This window comes from Calidris pugnax, unplaced genomic scaffold (assembly GCF_001431845.1).
Source record: "Calidris pugnax isolate Ruff unplaced genomic scaffold, ASM143184v1 scaffold99, whole genome shotgun sequence".
NCBI classification, from domain to species: Eukaryota; Metazoa; Chordata; class Aves; order Charadriiformes; family Scolopacidae; genus Calidris; species Calidris pugnax.
In genome coordinates this window covers 240,384-259,687 of record NW_015090836.1, presented here as the reverse complement: position 1 = coordinate 259,687, position 19,304 = coordinate 240,384, and the positions used below count along the sequence as shown (strand labels likewise).

The 19,304-nt window shown below is 44.5% G+C and overlaps 1 protein-coding gene across 1 annotated transcript in view; it reads left to right on the top strand.

Moving 5' to 3' along the window:
* TENM4 (teneurin transmembrane protein 4) overlaps nt 1–19,304 on the top strand; it is an 826,730-nt gene that overhangs the window by 676,827 nt on the left and 130,599 nt on the right. Inside the window, exon 15 of the mRNA XM_014941555.1 lies at nt 12,673–12,858. Coding sequence (XP_014797041.1) covers nt 12,673–12,858 — 186 coding nt within the window. The remainder of the gene's footprint in view (nt 1–12,672; nt 12,859–19,304) is intronic.

Here is a 19,304-nt window from a genome sequence, read left to right as displayed (position 1 = left end):
TTTTGTAGGGGGGAGGTTTTGGTGTGTTTTTTGAAGGAATAAAAAAAAAAAAAAAAAAAAAGCAAAAAAAAAGAATAAAGAAAGAATCAGGTACAAGATTTTTATTTGTATGAGTTATTGCTTTAGTTTTCTTACTTCTGAAGTGCTGTTAATGGACTGTGACCTCATTACACCTGGCATTGTGCAAACGCAGAACAAAAAAGGAGAATTTGGCCTCAGCTAGCTGAGATTTTTAAGCATTAAGTGAACAACAACAGACAGAGTCGTGCTGATGGAGGTAGAATAAATTACAATGCAATTTTCATCAACGCAATATAGAGAAGTTAAGGCGCATCAGCAGCCGCTGTCAAGATTTTGGGTAGGTTTCAAGGCGGATTAGGATTTTTAAGAGAGCTCTGGGGAATTCTGAGGCAGCCTTTACAGACCAGAGGGAAATCTCTCACCCAATCATGAGGGCGTAATGAGAAAAAAAACAACCATTTGACTCAAAACTAGCCAGCAGGCAGTGGGGTCCAGACTCATGGGCTGGTTCATGGTGGGGATGAGCAGTGATGGAACAGAGCAGGTCCTGAAGAAGAGTCATTTCTTTTTTTGACTATTTGCATGATAAATAACCAGAATCCCATTGGAATGGCATTATCCTTTTCCAAGGATAATATTTATGATGCACCTGAGACCCCTGGGTGAACCACCTGAAACTCAAGAGTGCCTTGAGCACAGTCTGCTCCATAAGTTCTCCATGAAAGAGGTTTCAGGTCAGTCATCCTCTGGAGCTACCTGAGTTTCCTCCTTGACCCACAGAGGGCAACTAGGTTTAGTGCCCTTAGACACCAGTCCTAGCCAGTAGCATGCCATAAATCCAGACAGTAGAATAAAACAGAAATTAACTTAATTCCATATATAAAACACTTAATCAATTAATGTCCATGCATGCCCTCTGGTAAGTGGAAGTGTTAGGGAGCAAAATACAGGGTTTTACTGAAAGTCCAAGTATTTCCCACAGAAGTGCATGGGTTTAAAACTGAAAGAGGGGAGATTTAGATTAGATATCAGGAAGAAATTCTTTACTGGTGAGACACTGGAATGGGTTGCCCAGAGAAGCTGTGGCTGCCCCATCCCTGGAGGTGTTCAAGGCCAGGCTGGATGAAGCTTTGAGTGACGTGGTCTAGTGGGCGGTGTCCCTGCCTGTGGCAGGAGGTTAATGATCTTTAAGGTCTTTTCCAATCAAAACCATTCTATGGTTCTAAGATTGTACCTTTTAAGGACAGTAAGCCTCATATTTGCTCTTAGACTCGAGCACCAGATTTGCTCAGAAGATCCCCTTCCTTCAAGGAACTACAGGCGGCTTTGAGAGCTGCGCGGCAAGATGAAGTAAAACACAATGCACCTCTAGGAAAGGATAAGGAATGGCTAAGCTGTTCATACACACAGTGGAAGAGATTAAAGATGAAAGGAAATATTTAGTCACCTTTTGGGAACAGCTGGTGTGAAAATATTTAACAGGCAGGTCTTTTATGCACAAGCACCGCGTTCTAACTGAGCTGAAATAAGCAGGAGCAATATAGTGCAGCTGGCCAGTCTATGAACACTGTAATAGGAGAATTAAAAGCTTTCCTTCTCATTTGCTCACGCAGCTCAGATGGTAGCTAATCATGTCCTCTAATTTTAACAAGAGAATTGGGAAATGTACCCAAAAAAAAATGCAGCTTGTAATAAGAACAGAGGTGGCAAATTCTGTCCCTGGGACTGAATGACGAAGAAACGATTCACCTGCCCTTTTCTGTAATTCAGCCCTAGTCGTCTTGAGCTGCCCGAAAAGACCTGTATTTAAGTGGAAACTTAATCTGAAATCCATTTTGATCATTTCTTTGAGTGCCACCAGAAAAGTAAAAGCTACTCTGACTATTTAATCACCCATTAGAAACCTGTGAGTGTTTAAGAGCTCCACGTTATAAAGGGCCAGGGCGTGCAGCAGGATGTGTGTTGTAAGGCTATTTAAATTGTATGGTTCCCATCTATCTTTAAACTGGCAGCTAAATGGAAGATTTAGATTTGAGAGTTCCTGGCTCCTGGTTCCCTGTCAGAAATAATTAAACTACATTTTAGGGAGGCTGTCGTAAGTAGTTTGCTTCACAAGTGTTTTTCACAGCTGAGGGTCTTTGTTACAGCTCTCGGGGCCTGGGAATCCAAACCACCTTAGACATATATATATATCCATTATATATGGATTATACATTCCTAGGCTGGAGCCTGCACTCTCTTGCACGCGTGGGTGGTGGTATGGCTGGGGTCTTGGCTGGGTGGGAGGTGAAACCCAAGATGTTCCCAGCGTTCCTGTTCTGGGTTAGCCTAAGATCTGTTTGGTTTAAATCATGCCGTGCGTGTCCCCGGCCCGCGTGTGCAGAGCTGTTCCTTGGCAGCATGTTGTCTGGGAAATATTTCAGATGTAAATACCCCAGTGGGTTTTCCATCCTTTTTCGTCTCCACAGAGATTCAGCCTTTCAGAAAGTGGTTGGTCTTTTTTCTCTCTTCACCATTTTTGAATGTCACTCCATTATCCTAGTTTCACACCCTTAAATAACTCCAAGAAGGCTTCTGACTATCACTCAAAATAGCTTCCTTTTGTCCCTGATTTTTTTTCTTACACCACCAACCTCTAGATGGCTGACCTATGGACATTTCCCTGACTTCTCGACAGGGCACAAGACTGGATATCAGGACATCTAGGAGGTCCTGTGCCTGTCACAGAGTTCACATATACCTATAGACCCATCACTTTACTTCTTTATCCCTTGTTTACTTTATCTGTCAAAACAGAAATAACATTTTAATGTCAAAAAACCCCACTGGTGCTCAATCAGATTCATTAATATTTCACTGAATTTCACTGAATTTTAGAGTTGGAAGGGACCATAGAGATCATCTAGTCCAACTCCGCTGCTGAAGCAGGATTGCCTAGAATATTCTCAAACCAAGATAAAACATTAATTAAATAATAGTAAAGTCCCTAAGATGTTCACATGGACTCTGGAGTCACAAGGGACTGAGTCATCCAAGATGCCAATTTTCCCACCCATAGCTGGAGGTATTTGTCTCTTTGGAATTTCACAGAATCACAGAATCTTCATGGTTGGAAGGAACCTTTGGGATCATTGAGTCCAACCATACACACACACAAAAAAAAAAAAACCAACCCAACAATCTCAGGCACTAGAGCATGCCCTGAAGTGCCACATCTACACGTTTCTTAAATACCTCCAGGGATGGTGACTCCACCACCTCCCTGGGCAGGCTGTTCCAGTGCCTGACCACCCTCTCAGTAAAGTAATTCTTCCTAATAGCTAATCTAAACCTTCACAGTCAGCAGTGGAGGTTATTCGTCACTGGGCTTGAGGATGCCAGTGGTATCCCCCATTTAGAGATGCCCCTCTGAAGGTCAGAGCTGGGCAATGGGACACAATAAAGATGTGAATTAACCAAGCTGGCGTTCTCTGGATTGCTCAGTGAACTGGGAGGAAGAAAAATTTCATGTTATTTAGTATTCTGAGATGCAGACTTCAACATGTATGAGTAAAGAATGTAAGCCAATAACCCCAGGAGCTGTTTCAGTCCAGCACGAGAGTAGCCCTATGGTGAAAGACTGCTGGGAACCTCCAGAGGCTACAAAAATACTTTTCTAGTTTGCGCTTGAATATCAGCAGTCCCACACTTTGCAGTTTCTCATTGGGTTTCCTCTCAGCTTGTTGAAATTTAAGTACCGTAAATCTAGCTTTTTATTTTTTGTCTGCTGTTTCCTTTCTCCTCCCCCAGACGTTGTTTATCAGGTCAGCTAGAGGGATCTAATTTTTTTATTTTATTTTATTTTATTTTTAGTGCAGCTTTGTTGCTACATTAGCTAACTTGCAGGTCCTGTGTGTTCACGTACCATCCTGACCAGCCCACGCTCCATTGCAGTACTGTCTGGCAGTTGGGGAAGGGGGTAAAAAACACACACGGCTGGGCTCCAACCCTTGAGCAAGTGGATAATTGTCCATCCCTTATGTTCATAACGGGCGCTGTAGTACGCTGTTACCTCCCTCCCATCTAGGAGCTGTGAAAGTCTGTGTCTCGGTGCCAGATGCGGAGTAAAAACTTCTGACGGCAACTCAAGAGTCCTTCAATGAATTTCACTGAATTTTTAGAGTTGGAAGGGACCATAGAGATCATCTAGTCCAAGTCCCCTGCTGAAGCAGGATTGCCTAAAGCTTGTCAGAGCACGTTACTCAGGACTGCATCCAGGCGGGTCTTGAAAATCTCCAAAGAAGGGGACTCCACACCCTCCCTGGGCAGCCTGTTCCAGGGCTCTGTCACCCTCACTGTGAAGAAGTTTCTCCTCATATTTGAGTGGAACCTCTTATGTTCCACCTTGTGCCCGTTGCCCCTCGTCCTCTCACTGGGAACCACTGAAAAGAGTCTGGCTCCCTCCTCCTTCAACCCACACTTGAGATACTTGTAGGCGTTAATAAGGTCTCCCCTCAGCCTTCTCTTCTCCAGACTAAAGAGTCCCAGCTCTCTCAGTCTTTCTTCATAAGGGAGATGCTCCAATCCTTGAATCATCAGTCACGTCTTAAGTGATAGGGGAACTTCTACCAACTTCCAATAAAGCTTAGGTTAGATTCTATTACATTTAGACAGCAAGTGGTATGAGCACATCCTGCACGTACACACCACCTCTGTGGCCAGCAGGACTAGGGGAGTGATTGTTCCCCTGTACTGGACACTGGTGAGACCCCACCTTGAGGGCTTTGTCCAGTTTTGGGCCCCTCATGACAGGAAAGACATTGAGGGGCTGGAGCGGATCTAGAGAAGGGCAAGGGAGCTGGTGAAGGTTCTGAAGAATAAGTCTTATGAGGAGAGGCTGAGGGAGCTGGGGGTATTCAGCCTGGAGAAAAGGAGGCTGAGGGGAGACCTTCTGGCTCTCTCCAACTCCCTGAAAGGAGGGTGTAGCCAGGGGGTGGTCAGTCTCTTTTCCCAAGTAACAGGTGATAAGACAAGAGGAAATAGCCTCAAGTTACACCAGGAGAGGTTTAGGATCGATATTAGGAAAAATTTCTCCACTCAAAGGGTTATTAAGCACTGGAACAGGCTGCCCAGGAAAGTGGTGGAATCATTATCCCTGGAGGTCTTTTAAAGATGGGTGGATGTGGTGCTGAGGGACATGGTTTAATGATGGGTTTTGTCAGTGTTGGGTTGATGGTTGGACTCAATCATCTGAAAGGTCCCTTCCAACCTAGACAATTCTATGATTCTATGATCCTCGGGTTAAGCACCCAACATGCTAGATATTTTGAAAGTTTGACTCTAAATGAGACAGACGAGTTTCTGAGTGTCTTAAGCACATTTGGAATCCAAAGTTCTTTCATTAGACATTTAAATAGATAAGACTAAATATGTGAAAGGGTATGGAGACATCTGAGGCACTGAAGCCAAAGGAGTTTGACAGGAAACTCTTTCACCACCTTGAGCTGTAGTAAGCAGGAGTTAAATATTGTGTTCATGTTGCACATGGAAAATGAGGTGTTTTCTAGACATGCAAAGCATTAGTGTTATAACAATCATAGTTACCACTGTCTAAAGAGCGCTCTGATCCTTGGAGACAAGAGTGCATTTCAACATAAAGAGCTGAAGACCTTCCAGCTCCCTCCAGTGATGCAAACCCTTCCTCCTGGAGCTGAAGTGGATGTTCCAGCCCCACATCAGGAGCATGTCATACAGCCCCCAAACAGCCAAAGCTTCCCGTTACTGGTGGCGTTAATTAGCAAAAGACTAAAGGCAGCTATAGTGAGGCTGAATTTCAGTCAGGTGTGATGTTAATGCAGGCTGAGTAGTTTTGAATATTTGATGTGCAGCCAGTGACCCGAAGTAAATGTCTTGTATAATACCAGTCCCCCCTCCACCACAAACCTCGAGGCCTGGATCCCGCTCTTAATATGCTCAGAAGCACAAAGAGAGGCACTGGAGATGGGTTGGTGTCTGAGATACTAATTTTGGGGGTGTGTATCGGGGGGGGAGAGAGAGAAAATATGCTCTGCAGAGAACCCTGGTACCCCTTTCTGGATATCAGGAAGAAATTCTTTACTGGTGAGACACTGGAATGGGTTGCCCAGAGAAGCTGTGGCTGCCCCATCCCTGGAGGTGTTCAAGGCCAGGCTGGATGAAGCTTTGAGTGACGTGGTCTAGTGGGCGGTGTCCCTGCCTGTGGCAGGAGGTTAATGATCTTTAAGGTCTTTTCCAATCAAAACCATTCTATGGTTCTAAGATTGTACCTTTTAAGGACAGTAAGCCTCATATTTGCTCTTAGACTCGAGCACCAGATTTGCTCAGAAGATCCCCTTCCTTCAAGGAACTACAGGCGGCTTTGAGAGCTGCGCGGCAAGATGAAGTAAAACACAATGCACCTCTAGGAAAGGATAAGGAATGGCTAAGCTGTTCATACACACAGTGGAAGAGATTAAAGATGAAAGGAAATATTTAGTCACCTTTTGGGAACAGCTGGTGTGAAAATATTTAACAGGCAGGTCTTTTATGCACAAGCACCGCGTTCTAACTGAGCTGAAATAAGCAGGAGCAATATAGTGCAGCTGGCCAGTCTATGAACACTGTAATAGGAGAATTAAAAGCTTTCCTTCTCATTTGCTCACGCAGCTCAGATGGTAGCTAATCATGTCCTCTAATTTTAACAAGAGAATTGGGAAATGTACCCAAAAAAAAATGCAGCTTGTAATAAGAACAGAGGTGGCAAATTCTGTCCCTGGGACTGAATGACGAAGAAACGATTCACCTGCCCTTTTCTGTAATTCAGCCCTAGTCGTCTTGAGCTGCCCGAAAAGACCTGTATTTAAGTGGAAACTTAATCTGAAATCCATTTTGATCATTTCTTTGAGTGCCACCAGAAAAGTAAAAGCTACTCTGACTATTTAATCACCCATTAGAAACCTGTGAGTGTTTAAGAGCTCCACGTTATAAAGGGCCAGGGCGTGCAGCAGGATGTGTGTTGTAAGGCTATTTAAATTGTATGGTTCCCATCTATCTTTAAACTGGCAGCTAAATGGAAGATTTAGATTTGAGAGTTCCTGGCTCCTGGTTCCCTGTCAGAAATAATTAAACTACATTTTAGGGAGGCTGTCGTAAGTAGTTTGCTTCACAAGTGTTTTTCACAGCTGAGGGTCTTTGTTACAGCTCTCGGGGCCTGGGAATCCAAACCACCTTAGACATATATATATCTCCATTATATATGGATTATACATTCCTAGGCTGGAGCCTGCACTCTCTTGCACGCGTGGGTGGTGGTATGGCTGGGGTCTTGGCTGGGTGGGAGGTGAAACCCAAGATGTTCCCAGCGTTCCTGTTCTGGGTTAGCCTAAGATCTGTTTGGTTTAAATCATGCCGTGCGTGTCCCCGGCCCGCGTGTGCAGAGCTGTTCCTTGGCAGCATGTTGTCTGGGAAATATTTCAGATGTAAATACCCCAGTGGGTTTTCCATCCTTTTTCGTCTCCACAGAGATTCAGCCTTTCAGAAAGTGGTTGGTCTTTTTTCTCTCTTCACCATTTTTGAATGTCACTCCATTATCCTAGTTTCACACCCTTAAATAACTCCAAGAAGGCTTCTGACTATCACTCAAAATAGCTTCCTTTTGTCCCTGATTTTTTTTCTTACACCACCAACCTCTAGATGGCTGACCTATGGACATTTCCCTGACTTCTCGACAGGGCACAAGACTGGATATCAGGACATCTAGGAGGTCCTGTGCCTGTCACAGAGTTCACATATACCTATAGACCCATCACTTTACTTCTTTATCCCTTGTTTACTTTATCTGTCAAAACAGAAATAACATTTTAATGTCAAAAAACCCCACTGGTGCTCAATCAGATTCATTAATATTTCACTGAATTTCACTGAATTTTAGAGTTGGAAGGGACCATAGAGATCATCTAGTCCAACTCCGCTGCTGAAGCAGGATTGCCTAGAATATTCTCAAACCAAGATAAAACATTAATTAAATAATAGTAAAGTCCCTAAGATGTTCGCATGGACTCTGGAGTCACAAGGGACTGAGTCATCCAAGATGCCAATTTTCCCACCCATAGCTGGAGGTATTTGTCTCTTTGGAATTTCACAGAATCACAGAATCTTCATGGTTGGAAGGAACCTTTGGGATCATTGAGTCCAACCATACACACACACAAAAAAAAAAAAACCAACCCAACAATCTCAGGCACTAGAGCATGCCCTGAAGTGCCACATCTACACGTTTCTTAAATACCTCCAGGGATGGTGACTCCACCACCTCCCTGGGCAGGCTGTTCCAGTGCCTGACCACCCTCTCAGTAAAGTAATTCTTCCTAATAGCTAATCTAAACCTTCACAGTCAGCAGTGGAGGTTATTCGTCACTGGGCTTGAGGATGCCAGTGGTATCCCCCATTTAGAGATGCCCCTCTGAAGGTCAGAGCTGGGCAATGGGACACAATAAAGATGTGAATTAACCAAGCTGGCGTTCTCTGGATTGCTCAGTGAACTGGGAGGAAGAAAAATTTCATGTTATTTAGTATTCTGAGATGCAGACTTCAACATGTATGAGTAAAGAATGTAAGCCAATAACCCCAGGAGCTGTTTCAGTCCAGCACGAGAGTAGCCCTATGGTGAAAGACTGCTGGGAACCTCCAGAGGCTACAAAAATACTTTTCTAGTTTGCGCTTGAATATCAGCAGTCCCACACTTTGTAGTTTCTCATTGGGTTTCCTCTCAGCTTGTTGAAATTTAAGTACCGTAAATCTAGCTTTTTATTTTTTGTCTGCTGTTTCCTTTCTCCTCCCCCAGACGTTGTTTATCAGGTCAGCTAGAGGGATCTAATTTTTTTTTTTTATTTTATTTTATTTTTAGTGCAGCTTTGTTGCTACATTAGCTAACTTGCAGGTCCTGTGTGTTCACGTACCATCCTGACCAGCCCACGCTCCGTTGCAGTGCTGTCTGGCAGCTGGGGAAGGGGGTAAAAAACACACACGGCTGGGCTCCAACCCTTGAGCAAGTGGATAATTGTCCATCCCTTATGTTCATAACGGGCGCTGTAGTACGCTGTTACCTCCCTCCCATCTAGGAGCTGTGAAAATCTGTGTCTCGGTGCCAGATGCGGAGTGAAAACTTCTGACGGCATCTCAAGAGTCCTTCACTGAATTTCACTGAATTTTTAGAGTTGGAAGGGACCATAGAGATCATCTAGTCCAAGTCCCCTGCTGAAGCAGGATTGCCTAAAGCTTGTCAGAGCACGTTACTCAGGACTGCATCCAGGCGGGTCTTGAAAATCTCCAAAGAAGGGGACTCCACACCCTCCCTGGGCAGCCTGTTCCAGGGCTCTGTCACCCTCACTGTGAAGAAGTTTCTCCTCATATTTGAGTGGAACCTCTTATGTTCCACCTTGTGCCCGTTGCCCCTCGTCCTCTCACTGGGAACCACTGAAAAGAGTCTGGCTCCCTCCTCCTTCAACCCACACTTGAGATACTTGTAGGCGTTAATAAGGTCTCCCCTCAGCCTTCTCTTCTCCAGACTAAAGAGTCCCAGCTCTCTCAGTCTTTCTTCATAAGGGAGATGCTCCAATCCTTGAATCATCAGTCACGTCTTAAGTGATAGGGGAACTTCTACCAACTTCCAATAAAGCTTAGGTTAGATTCTATTACATTTAGACAGCAAGTGGTATGAGCACATCCTGCACGTACACACCACCTCTGTGGCCAGCAGGACTAGGGGAGTGATTGTTCCCCTGTACTGGACACTGGTGAGACCCCACCTTGAGGGCTTTGTCCAGTTTTGGGCCCCTCATGACAGGAAAGACATTGAGGGGCTGGAGCGGATCTAGAGAAGGGCAAGGGAGCTGGTGAAGGTTCTGAAGAATAAGTCTTATGAGGAGAGGCTGAGGGAGCTGGGGGTATTCAGCCTGGAGAAAAGGAGGCTGAGGGGAGACCTTCTGGCTCTCTCCAACTCCCTGAAAGGAGGGTGTAGCCAGGGGGTGGTCAGTCTCTTTTCCCAAGTAACAGGTGATAAGACAAGAGGAAATAGCCTCAAGTTACACCAGGAGAGGTTTAGGATCGATATTAGGAAAAATTTCTCCACTCAAAGGGTTATTAAGCACTGGAACAGGCTGCCCAGGAAAGTGGTGGAATCATTATCCCTGGAGGTCTTTTAAAGATGGGTGGATGTGGTGCTGAGGGACATGGTTTAATGATGGGTTTTGTCAGTGTTGGGTTGATGGTTGGACTCAATCATCTGAAAGGTCCCTTCCAACCTAGACAATTCTATGATTCTATGATCCTCGGGTTAAGCACCCAACATGCTAGATATTTTGAAAGTTTGACTCTAAATGAGACAGACGAGTTTCTGAGTGTCTTAAGCACATTTGGAATCCAAAGTTCTTTCATTAGACATTTAAATAGATAAGACTAAATATGTGAAAGGGTATGGAGACATCTGAGGCACTGAAGCCAAAGGAGTTTGACAGGAAACTCTTTCACCACCTTGAGCTGTAGTAAGCAGGAGTTAAATATTGTGTTCATGTTGCACATGGAAAATGAGGTGTTTTCTAGACATGCAAAGCATTAGTGTTATAACAATCATAGTTACCACTGTCTAAAGAGCGCTCTGATCCTTGGAGACAAGAGTGCATTTCAACATAAAGAGCTGAAGACCTTCCAGCTCCCTCCAGTGATGCAAACCCTTCCTCCTGGAGCTGAAGTGGATGTTCCAGCCCCACATCAGGAGCATGTCATACAGCCCCCAAACAGCCAAAGCTTCCCGTTACTGGTGGCGTTAATTAGCAAAAGACTAAAGGCAGCTATAGTGAGGCTGAATTTCAGTCAGGTGTGATGTTAATGCAGGCTGAGTAGTTTTGAATATTTGATGTGCAGCCAGTGACCCGAAGTAAATGTCTTGTATAATACCAGTCCCCCCTCCACCACAAACCTCGAGGCCTGAATCCCGCTCTTAATATGCTCAGAAGCACAAAGAGAGGCGCTGGAGATGGGTTGGTGTCTGAGATACTAATTTTGGGGGTGTGTATCTGGGGGGGGAGAGAGAAAATGTGCTCTGCAGAGAACCCTGGTACCCCTTTCTGGGCTTCCAGCCCAGCCCTGCTCGGTGTCTCTTCTGTTCACATCTTCTCTCCACTCTTCCCGAAGGGAACTGTGACCCTACCCTGTAAAATCTATAAAATGGCTCAGTCAAGCAGAAGGTTCCAAAACATTTGGGAAAGTTTGATCCAATTTAGACGCCCCAGGCAGAAGTCAGAGACCTGATAGCCCAAAATTCCAGCTGAAGTGCCTCTCCTCCGACCGAGGAGAGCGCAGACGTGGTGTATGAGAGATGGAAAGCGAGCGGTCAGGTGATGAGCCTGGAGAAGAAGAAGTAGATTCATTTCATTACATCTGCAGTATAACACCACATCTGTATTTGGGTTTATTTTTTTCCTTGAAATCAGTCCTGGATAATAATAACAGTAGCAGACACCTGACTCCTGGGTACCTGTTCTCCACCAGGTCTCGATATTTCCAAACAAATACAGCGCAGATGAAAACATGAAATCTCCTAAATTCTTGCCAAGAGCATACCAGGTTTTAGCCAAAAGCCTAGTGCTGGGCAAAAATATTTTGTATATCTGTGTCCTCACGCCCACTGGGGCTCATGGAGGGTGGAAAAGCCACTGCCTCTGAAAAGCCAATGTCCTTTAGCTCTTCTCTTTTTTTGGAGGTAAGTACTGAAATATCCAGCTGTGACTCCATGCTTCTGTTCACTCCAGTAAGACCTGGGAACAAGCACCATCCTATGAACTCCATCTCATGTAGCTCACAAAAAGAGCATGGTGGTACCTCCAAAGGCCTGCGAGGGGATTTTTAATGGGGTGGTAGGAGGAAAGAGACATGGCCCAGGGAGGTGGTTGAGGCACCATCCCTGGAGGTGTTCAAAAGACAGGTTGATGTAGTGCTGGGAGGTATGGTTTAGTGATGGTGATGCTTCTTGTTTGTTGTGTGGGTGTCTATTTTTGTCAGTTAGGTTGACGGTTGGACAAGATGATCTTTAAGGTGCCTTCCAACCTAGAAGATTCTGTGATTCTGTGACGGCAGATGCACAGACTCAGTAGAAATAGAAATATTCAATATCAACTTTAGAGAGAGAAGAAGTGTTTTAATGAATCCCATCCCCAGAACCGTGGGTTAACAAGCCATAAACAGGCTTTGCCAGCGCTTAACTTTAACATCAGTGGTTTATCAGCACATTGTTTCCACACTTAACCAGATTTTAATTAAATGTGACTTTTGTTCTGTTTATTGGAAGAGCCTTCCCCTTCGGATTTGGTGATCACAAAAGCTCAAGGAGTGCAAGAGAATTAGAAAGCAAATAGGGAGGATCAATCACAGCAGACCTCTGCAATCCATGTCCCTCTCTTTTTTTTGTAATATACTTATTGTCAGGAAGGATTAGTGTTATGAGCTGCAGGAATTCCTTTCATTGCCCCGTAAGGCGAGGTAGTGAAGTGTGGCTGCTTTTCTTAACAATAACACTCTGGATTTTTTTCCCCCCTCTTCTCTCTCTCCCTTCTCTCCACCCATGTCCCCTCCTCTCTCCTCTCCTCTCCTCTCCCACAGAGATTTGTGCAGCCGACTGCGGAGGACACGGCGTTTGTGTGGGAGGCACCTGCCGCTGCGAGGAGGGATGGATGGGGACAGCCTGTGATCAGCGAGCGTGTCACCCACGCTGCAACGAGCACGGGACGTGCCGGGATGGCAAGTGTGAATGCAGCCCGGGCTGGAACGGAGAGCACTGCACTATTGGTAGGGAGAAAGAAAAAAAAAAACACGACTCCTTTTAAAAGAATTATTGATGATCAGGGAGGAGAAGAGGCGCATGCTTAATTGACTCTGTGTGACTTTTAGTGTAGCATGAGCACCTTTGGTTTTGGATTTCAAGTTTCTGACATCATACATTTCCATGTGGGAACAAGGCAAAATGTCCTTTCATTTGTTGATGACGTGATATACGTATATTTTATGATCTGATGTGGAATACACCCCCATGTGGTGTTTGATCTCGTAGAGACAAGCCGTCAAACGTCAGGTAGAGGCTTTTAAAAACATCCCACTTTGCCTCTCTTGAAAGGTCTTTCTGTGGCCTCCCAAGACTTCTTCTCACCTATGGCGACAGCATTTTCAGAAACATGCATCTGATTTAAAGTTTTCTTTCCTTTTATTTGCTCCGTTACTTGCACTGCCACTTTGCTTGCCAGTATAAAAGAGGAAACTGCAGTCAGATGACTTCTGGCTGGTGTTTAACTCTGTCTTGCTTATCCCTTGTCTGCTCTGCTGCCCTTCTAACCATTTCATTTCCCTCTCTCTTTGGTTCTCTATTCCTCATGCACCTGGCACTTATCTTGAGCTCTCAGTGTCATGGCTCTTATTATTATTATTATTAAGGTGCCACTAATATGCCGAAATCATGCAAAGAGGTGCAGTTCTCAGGTTAAGCAATTTGCAGTATCATTAATGAACTGGCTTGGCTTTACCTTCCTCCTTCATCTCACTTAGCTCCTTGATGCATTTTCCCTTTTTTTCTGTCATGTATTCAACCACTTTAGTCCCCATTCCGTAGTCATGCTATAAAGTCAGTAGCATTAAAACTCCCCAGATACCATTTATTATACATTAATGGACAACTAAATTAGTGAATCCATTTCTGCTCTCAATAACGACTGCGTGAAACTGAAAAAAAAATCAGTTGACTTTAGAACAGTTATTCCAGACTGAGAATTCTCCTCCAGTCGTTTTGGTTCAATTGGCTTCTTTTAAAGATAAGAAAACTTACCTCTATGTTGCTTTCATTATGCCACGATACATATAAATCACACTGCACCGAGATGAACCACTAGTAACACCTGGGCAAACGTCAGCATAGTTATCTGTGTGGATTATCAGCTTAGTTATATGTTGAAATCACTTTTTTTGCTTGAGCACCAGGTAAGTTTGCGCACACAAAGACAGATGGGAGGCAAAGCCTGATCACAATATTTTAATTCCAGCATTAAGAGTAATGGTACAAACCATATCTGTGGCTCAATTCCACTTATCATTTATTTATGCTAATGTCACCCTATCACATTATGGTCTCCACATGCATCCCACAATGAAAAATATCTAGCTCTTAAAACTTCCTCTGTCTCATTAGACATTGCATTCTGCCTTCTTTTCTATGTCCCTAGCAGCTTTCTTTTCTTTTCATGAGGAAGGGATTAAAACAAAAAAAACCCTCTTAAATGACTTTAAAATGAAAAGAGAGCAGTCCTGTGTTAATTGGAATCCTCTGTTTCTACAATATTATTTTATAGCATTGTGTTCAAGTACTTGGATTTGGAAGGCAACACAGATTCATGGAGGGGTTTTAAAAGAAAATAAAAAAAGTTCAGCAAAAGGCCCCAAATCCAGGGGACAATTTTACATGAAAGTCATTTATGCACAAAAAAAAGCCTGATTCATACCCTCAGTGCCATTTTATTAGTTCTGCTGCAAAACCAAAATGCCACTAGTTCGGTAGATGATATTTCCCACACAGATGATATGCCCAGAATGTTTTCAAACAACAGGCTTTTATCTTTCATGGTAATTAAATGTACCCCATTATTTATGGTATTGCTCACTCTAAGTATAAAGAGTTTGTTATCCTGGGAAAGGCCAGCACCTCGGTGCAGTCAGCATCGAGACTTTTCCTGGTGCACACTCTCATTTTGTGTGGTGCTACCTTCCTCTTGCAGTGCTGCCTTGGTTTAGGAATAATCCTTTAATACCTGGAGTGCTGGAGCAATTCTCTTTCTTTTCACCTCCACCCCCCGCCTCATCTTCTTGCATGGTGATTTACAACAAATTTGTACATAGCCTCATGCCTCGGAAGCTGTAAACTGTATTTCCTACCGAATATTTCATTGACAAATGTGTAGAATGTAAAGGAGATTTGGCAAAGTCATAAATATCCAAGAAAATTGAATAGCTTTGGAAGGAGTAATAAGCTAGTTATATTGGCACAGATGAAAGGACATTGACTTGGAATTACATTAAGTTATGTGGAAAGCATTCCCCTTGTCCTTGTGTCATTTTCCCTGCATGGCAACTTGTTCTGTTGACAGTAATTCCTTCTCTGTCTGTGTCATGGCCCGGTTTGCTTTAGCCCCGACGAGCGTAAAACCCCGTTGCTGAAGTGATGCTTTAACGATCTTGCCATGTGTGCAGGTAACATGGTAGGAATGGATGGTACCAGTAAAGGACACCTCTTCCATTTCCCGTTGAGCATGTCGGAGAGTAAGAAACCCTTTTGTTTTGTAGGTCGTAGGAGGCTCTTTCTTACGGTGTTCCAGGGAACCCTGATCCCAGTGGATTAATTTTGTTTGCTCATATAAAGAGGGGTAGTACCAAATATACTAGCTTGATTGCTCCCATTCAGAGATTTCAGTAGAGGAACCCCAGTTAATTCCCAACCGTTCGTCACCCTAATTCAGCAAACTTAGTGCATCCAGGCAAAGGAGCAGAACAGAAAGTTGATGATGTAACTGCAGGAATCCTGAAACCCAACAGAAAGGTTCTACCAGTTTACTCTGATTTCTTAAAGGAAAAAAACCCACATGGCAGCAGCCACAATGCTCCTATTATGGGCTCTCCAGCATATTCCAAATTTGCCCCCAGTTAGAAACACTGCAAGAATTCAACTTTCCTCTATTCTGCCTCAAACCACATCCAGAGAGCGTGGTGGGTTTTAGGAGCGTTGAGTTTAAAGGTGACATAAAGCCTCTTGCTGTGGGCTCTGAAAGGCCAAATTACAGCTCAGCTCTGTAGTGGGCTCCTCTGTGGGATTGATTCACGGGTGGCACCACTGAAAATTCCCTGGGTTTGATAAAACAATTCCAGAAATTTCCCAGGCCTTAAATTTGATGCAGTTGGCGCTGGGTGGTGCCCCAGGTGCTGTCCCCCCCACCTCAGAGATGCAAAAGGAGACTTCACTCTTCCCATGTGGGCTGTGCACCAAGATTGCATCTGATATGTGAATCTCTCTGTATATTTTGCTGGCGTATTAGAGTTATTTAGAAAAATAATGGCAGAGAGGGCTTCCCTGTGCGGCAGAGTTGGGATGTTCATCATCCTTGAACAGCCTGGACGCAAGACCAAAGCCATCCCTTGAAGTTCAGCTGCTGCCTCCAAACACTACAGGGTCTCTAGAGCGCAGAGGGACCAGCAATTAGCTCCCCAAAACCACAAAATATCTACCCAGCAGGATTTTCAAAGCACCTCAGTGCCTAATTCCCATTGATCTCTGTTAAAATGAAGTGCTTAGACTTAGATGTGGAAATCTGGTCCTGCCACTCACCGGTGATGTGTGTGATAACCAGTGCCCCAGACAGACAGGCAGACAGCCCGTCCCACACGGGCTTCTGCTGACGGCGCCATCCAGCTGGGTTTTGTTTTACTTAGCCAAACTCTGATTTTTTTTGGAGAAATCTGCCCCTTTAAGTTTGCCCTTTCATCAGCCTTCTTGCATAAATAATCACACATGTTCTGAACAGCCAGGGTTGTAATCAGTGCCTCCCGGTTCCTGCCGGAGCAGCTGGAATCCAGACAAGGCACGTTACAGGTGGATCCTGGTCTCTTTTCCCCAACTTTACAACATGACACTTGTGCCATTTAAATCCATAAAAGCAGCTCGGTCCGTGTGCAGCCCAACCTAAAATAAGCCCAGCAGTGTCTTCTGAAGGTTTTTCCTACTACCCTCAGCCCAACAGAGGAGATAGTCAGCTCCCTGCCACGCTTGGGCTTCTCTGAGCTACGTTTCACCCTCTGGCTGCCAGAGTTGGGTTGGGATGGGTGTCTTGGGGCAAAAAAAGGCCATAGTTATATCAGTCCATGGAAAATACGCGTATGCTGCTTTGTTCCGACATGATTTTGCGTCAAGCTGAAGGTAATCTGGCCTCAAGTAGTTTGGCAGAATATTTGACAGTAAGTACTAAGCGCAGGTGAACTTCAAAGACAGTCTTTTTTTTCCTGCCCCTGTGGCATAAACTGGTGCCATCAGGGGTTCGGCAACGAACGGCTGCTTTCTCCTCCCCTTCACATTTGTGTGATCTCAGTTTAACTCCAGGGATTTCACTCTGTCCACTTCACCCTGTGGGGAAGATAAAAGGAAAAAGAATATTTGGAGAACGAGGAAGGAGAGCGTGCTGGGGAACAAGTCCTACCCAAAGACCTGCCCCCAGCATCTCTCTCTTCTCTCTTTCCTCTCTATGGGCCAAGAGAGATGCTCACAAGATCCTTCCCAACGTGTTTCGAACAAAACAAACCCAAGTTAGCTCAGGCTGGTGAAAATGAGAGGACTTTCAGACTGAAAAATGCTCATGTGAGGTCCCCCCATAGCAGAACGTGTTTCGAACAAAACAAACCCAAGTTAGCTCAGGCTGGTGAAATGAGAGGATTTTCAGACTGAAAATTGCTCATGCGAGGTCCCCCCACTGTCTGGAGGGACAGTGGCTTCCAGGATGGGAGGTGGTGACGTGGAGTTGGGTCCGGTGCACTTGAGTGCAAAGGACACCTTAGGAAAGTAGCCCTACGGAGTTCCTCAGCACGTCCCACCTGCCCACAGAGTTTCCAAAGGACTATCTGTAGATAATAAGATGATATTTTAACACCAGAAGTATAGCATGGGAATGAGACTATGCAGGTTTAGAGAAGAAGGTTTCATGCTGCTGTGGAACATTCCCATAGGTGGCCTCCGTTGGTCTTCAAATTACAAGAAAACATTGACACACAACTGACATACGGTTGGCATCGGCAACTGCCACCACTGCCACCATCTGCACAGTGACATCTGCCCGAGTTTGCAGGTTTGGGCTGCTCTGGATGTCAAGATCCAAGAGACACGTTCCCAGCCACCGTCCAAGCAGGTGGTGATGCCCTGCTTCCCACATTGCTACCGCCGCACCAGGGTGATCAGTTGATATCAGTCCCAAGCCTCATAACTGCCCCACACCAGGTCAGCTCTGGTCCTCCTGGAGCTCTCTGCTTTCTTATAATAGTGCTTCAAGGGATGCATTAGATCCACAGGATGGAAAAATAATTCCTGTGTGGGTTGTGACCTCCCAGGCGGGCAGTCTGCAGGAGCAAACCTGAACCAAAAAAACTCTTCAAAAAGGTACCAGGACACAACAGAGAGAGACTGCAGGGAGTGGGCAGGAGAACAAGGGAAGAAACGTTTAAGCAGGTAATGAAAGATAGAAATGCAAGAGTCAGAGCCTCTTATTTATTAATAAAGACCGGCTGCTGTTAGGACAGAGAGTGCCGCCTGCTGGCACACGCAAAGGCTCTCCGAGGCAGGACTCCTGGCTTCTGCTTCTGTCTTTGCCACCAGTTTTCTGTTTGAGCCCAGAAAATCAATTAGAGGGTGGTTTTCCAAATTAAGGTTCCATGGGAATTGGGCACATGACTGCTCCCGCTACATCTATAACTTTCTTTTTCTTTCTTTAGCCCTCCTTGGAATGAGTATATTAATACTTACCTATCTGCTAGAGCTGCCATAAGGTTAATTTAATATTTGCAAAGTAATTTGATCTGGGGCCAGAGGATGCTGTATCAATGCAATGTATTACCATTAGGAAAATCCAGGGAAATGCCTCTCCCAGTCTGGTAAAGTCACAGAACTGTGCCTCTTTGTGCAGAAAAATAGAAGACAATCAGGGGAGGTGGAGCACCTTCAAATGACTCTGGTTTTCCTGATATAAGGAAAAGCAGTCAGTAAAAGAGGGGTAGACCGTTGCAAATGAGCAGAGCATTACAATATTCTGCCCTATATATATATATTTATACATATATATGCCAATATATATAAACACGTAAATATATATATATATAAAGCTTTCCTGTTTCTCTTCCTGATCTTAATGAGCAAAGATGACTGGATGCCTAAACACAGCCTTCTTGAGCTCGTTGACTGAGGAGGGCTGTGCTCCACCCTTCTTCCTTTTTTTTTCTCTCCTCATAATCAAGGTTTTTCTTTTCATATCACAGCGAACTCTCCTTTGCCTTTCTAGCACCTGCACAGTCTCGTAGTAAGCCGCAATGCACTTATTCAATCCTACCTTAAATGTCCTGTCTTTTATCTCCCAAGCTCACTATCTGGATAAGGTAGTGAAAGGTATGCTCTTCCTTCCTATTTTTTCCTATTGTCTTTGTGTTTCTTTTTTTAAAAAAAAAAA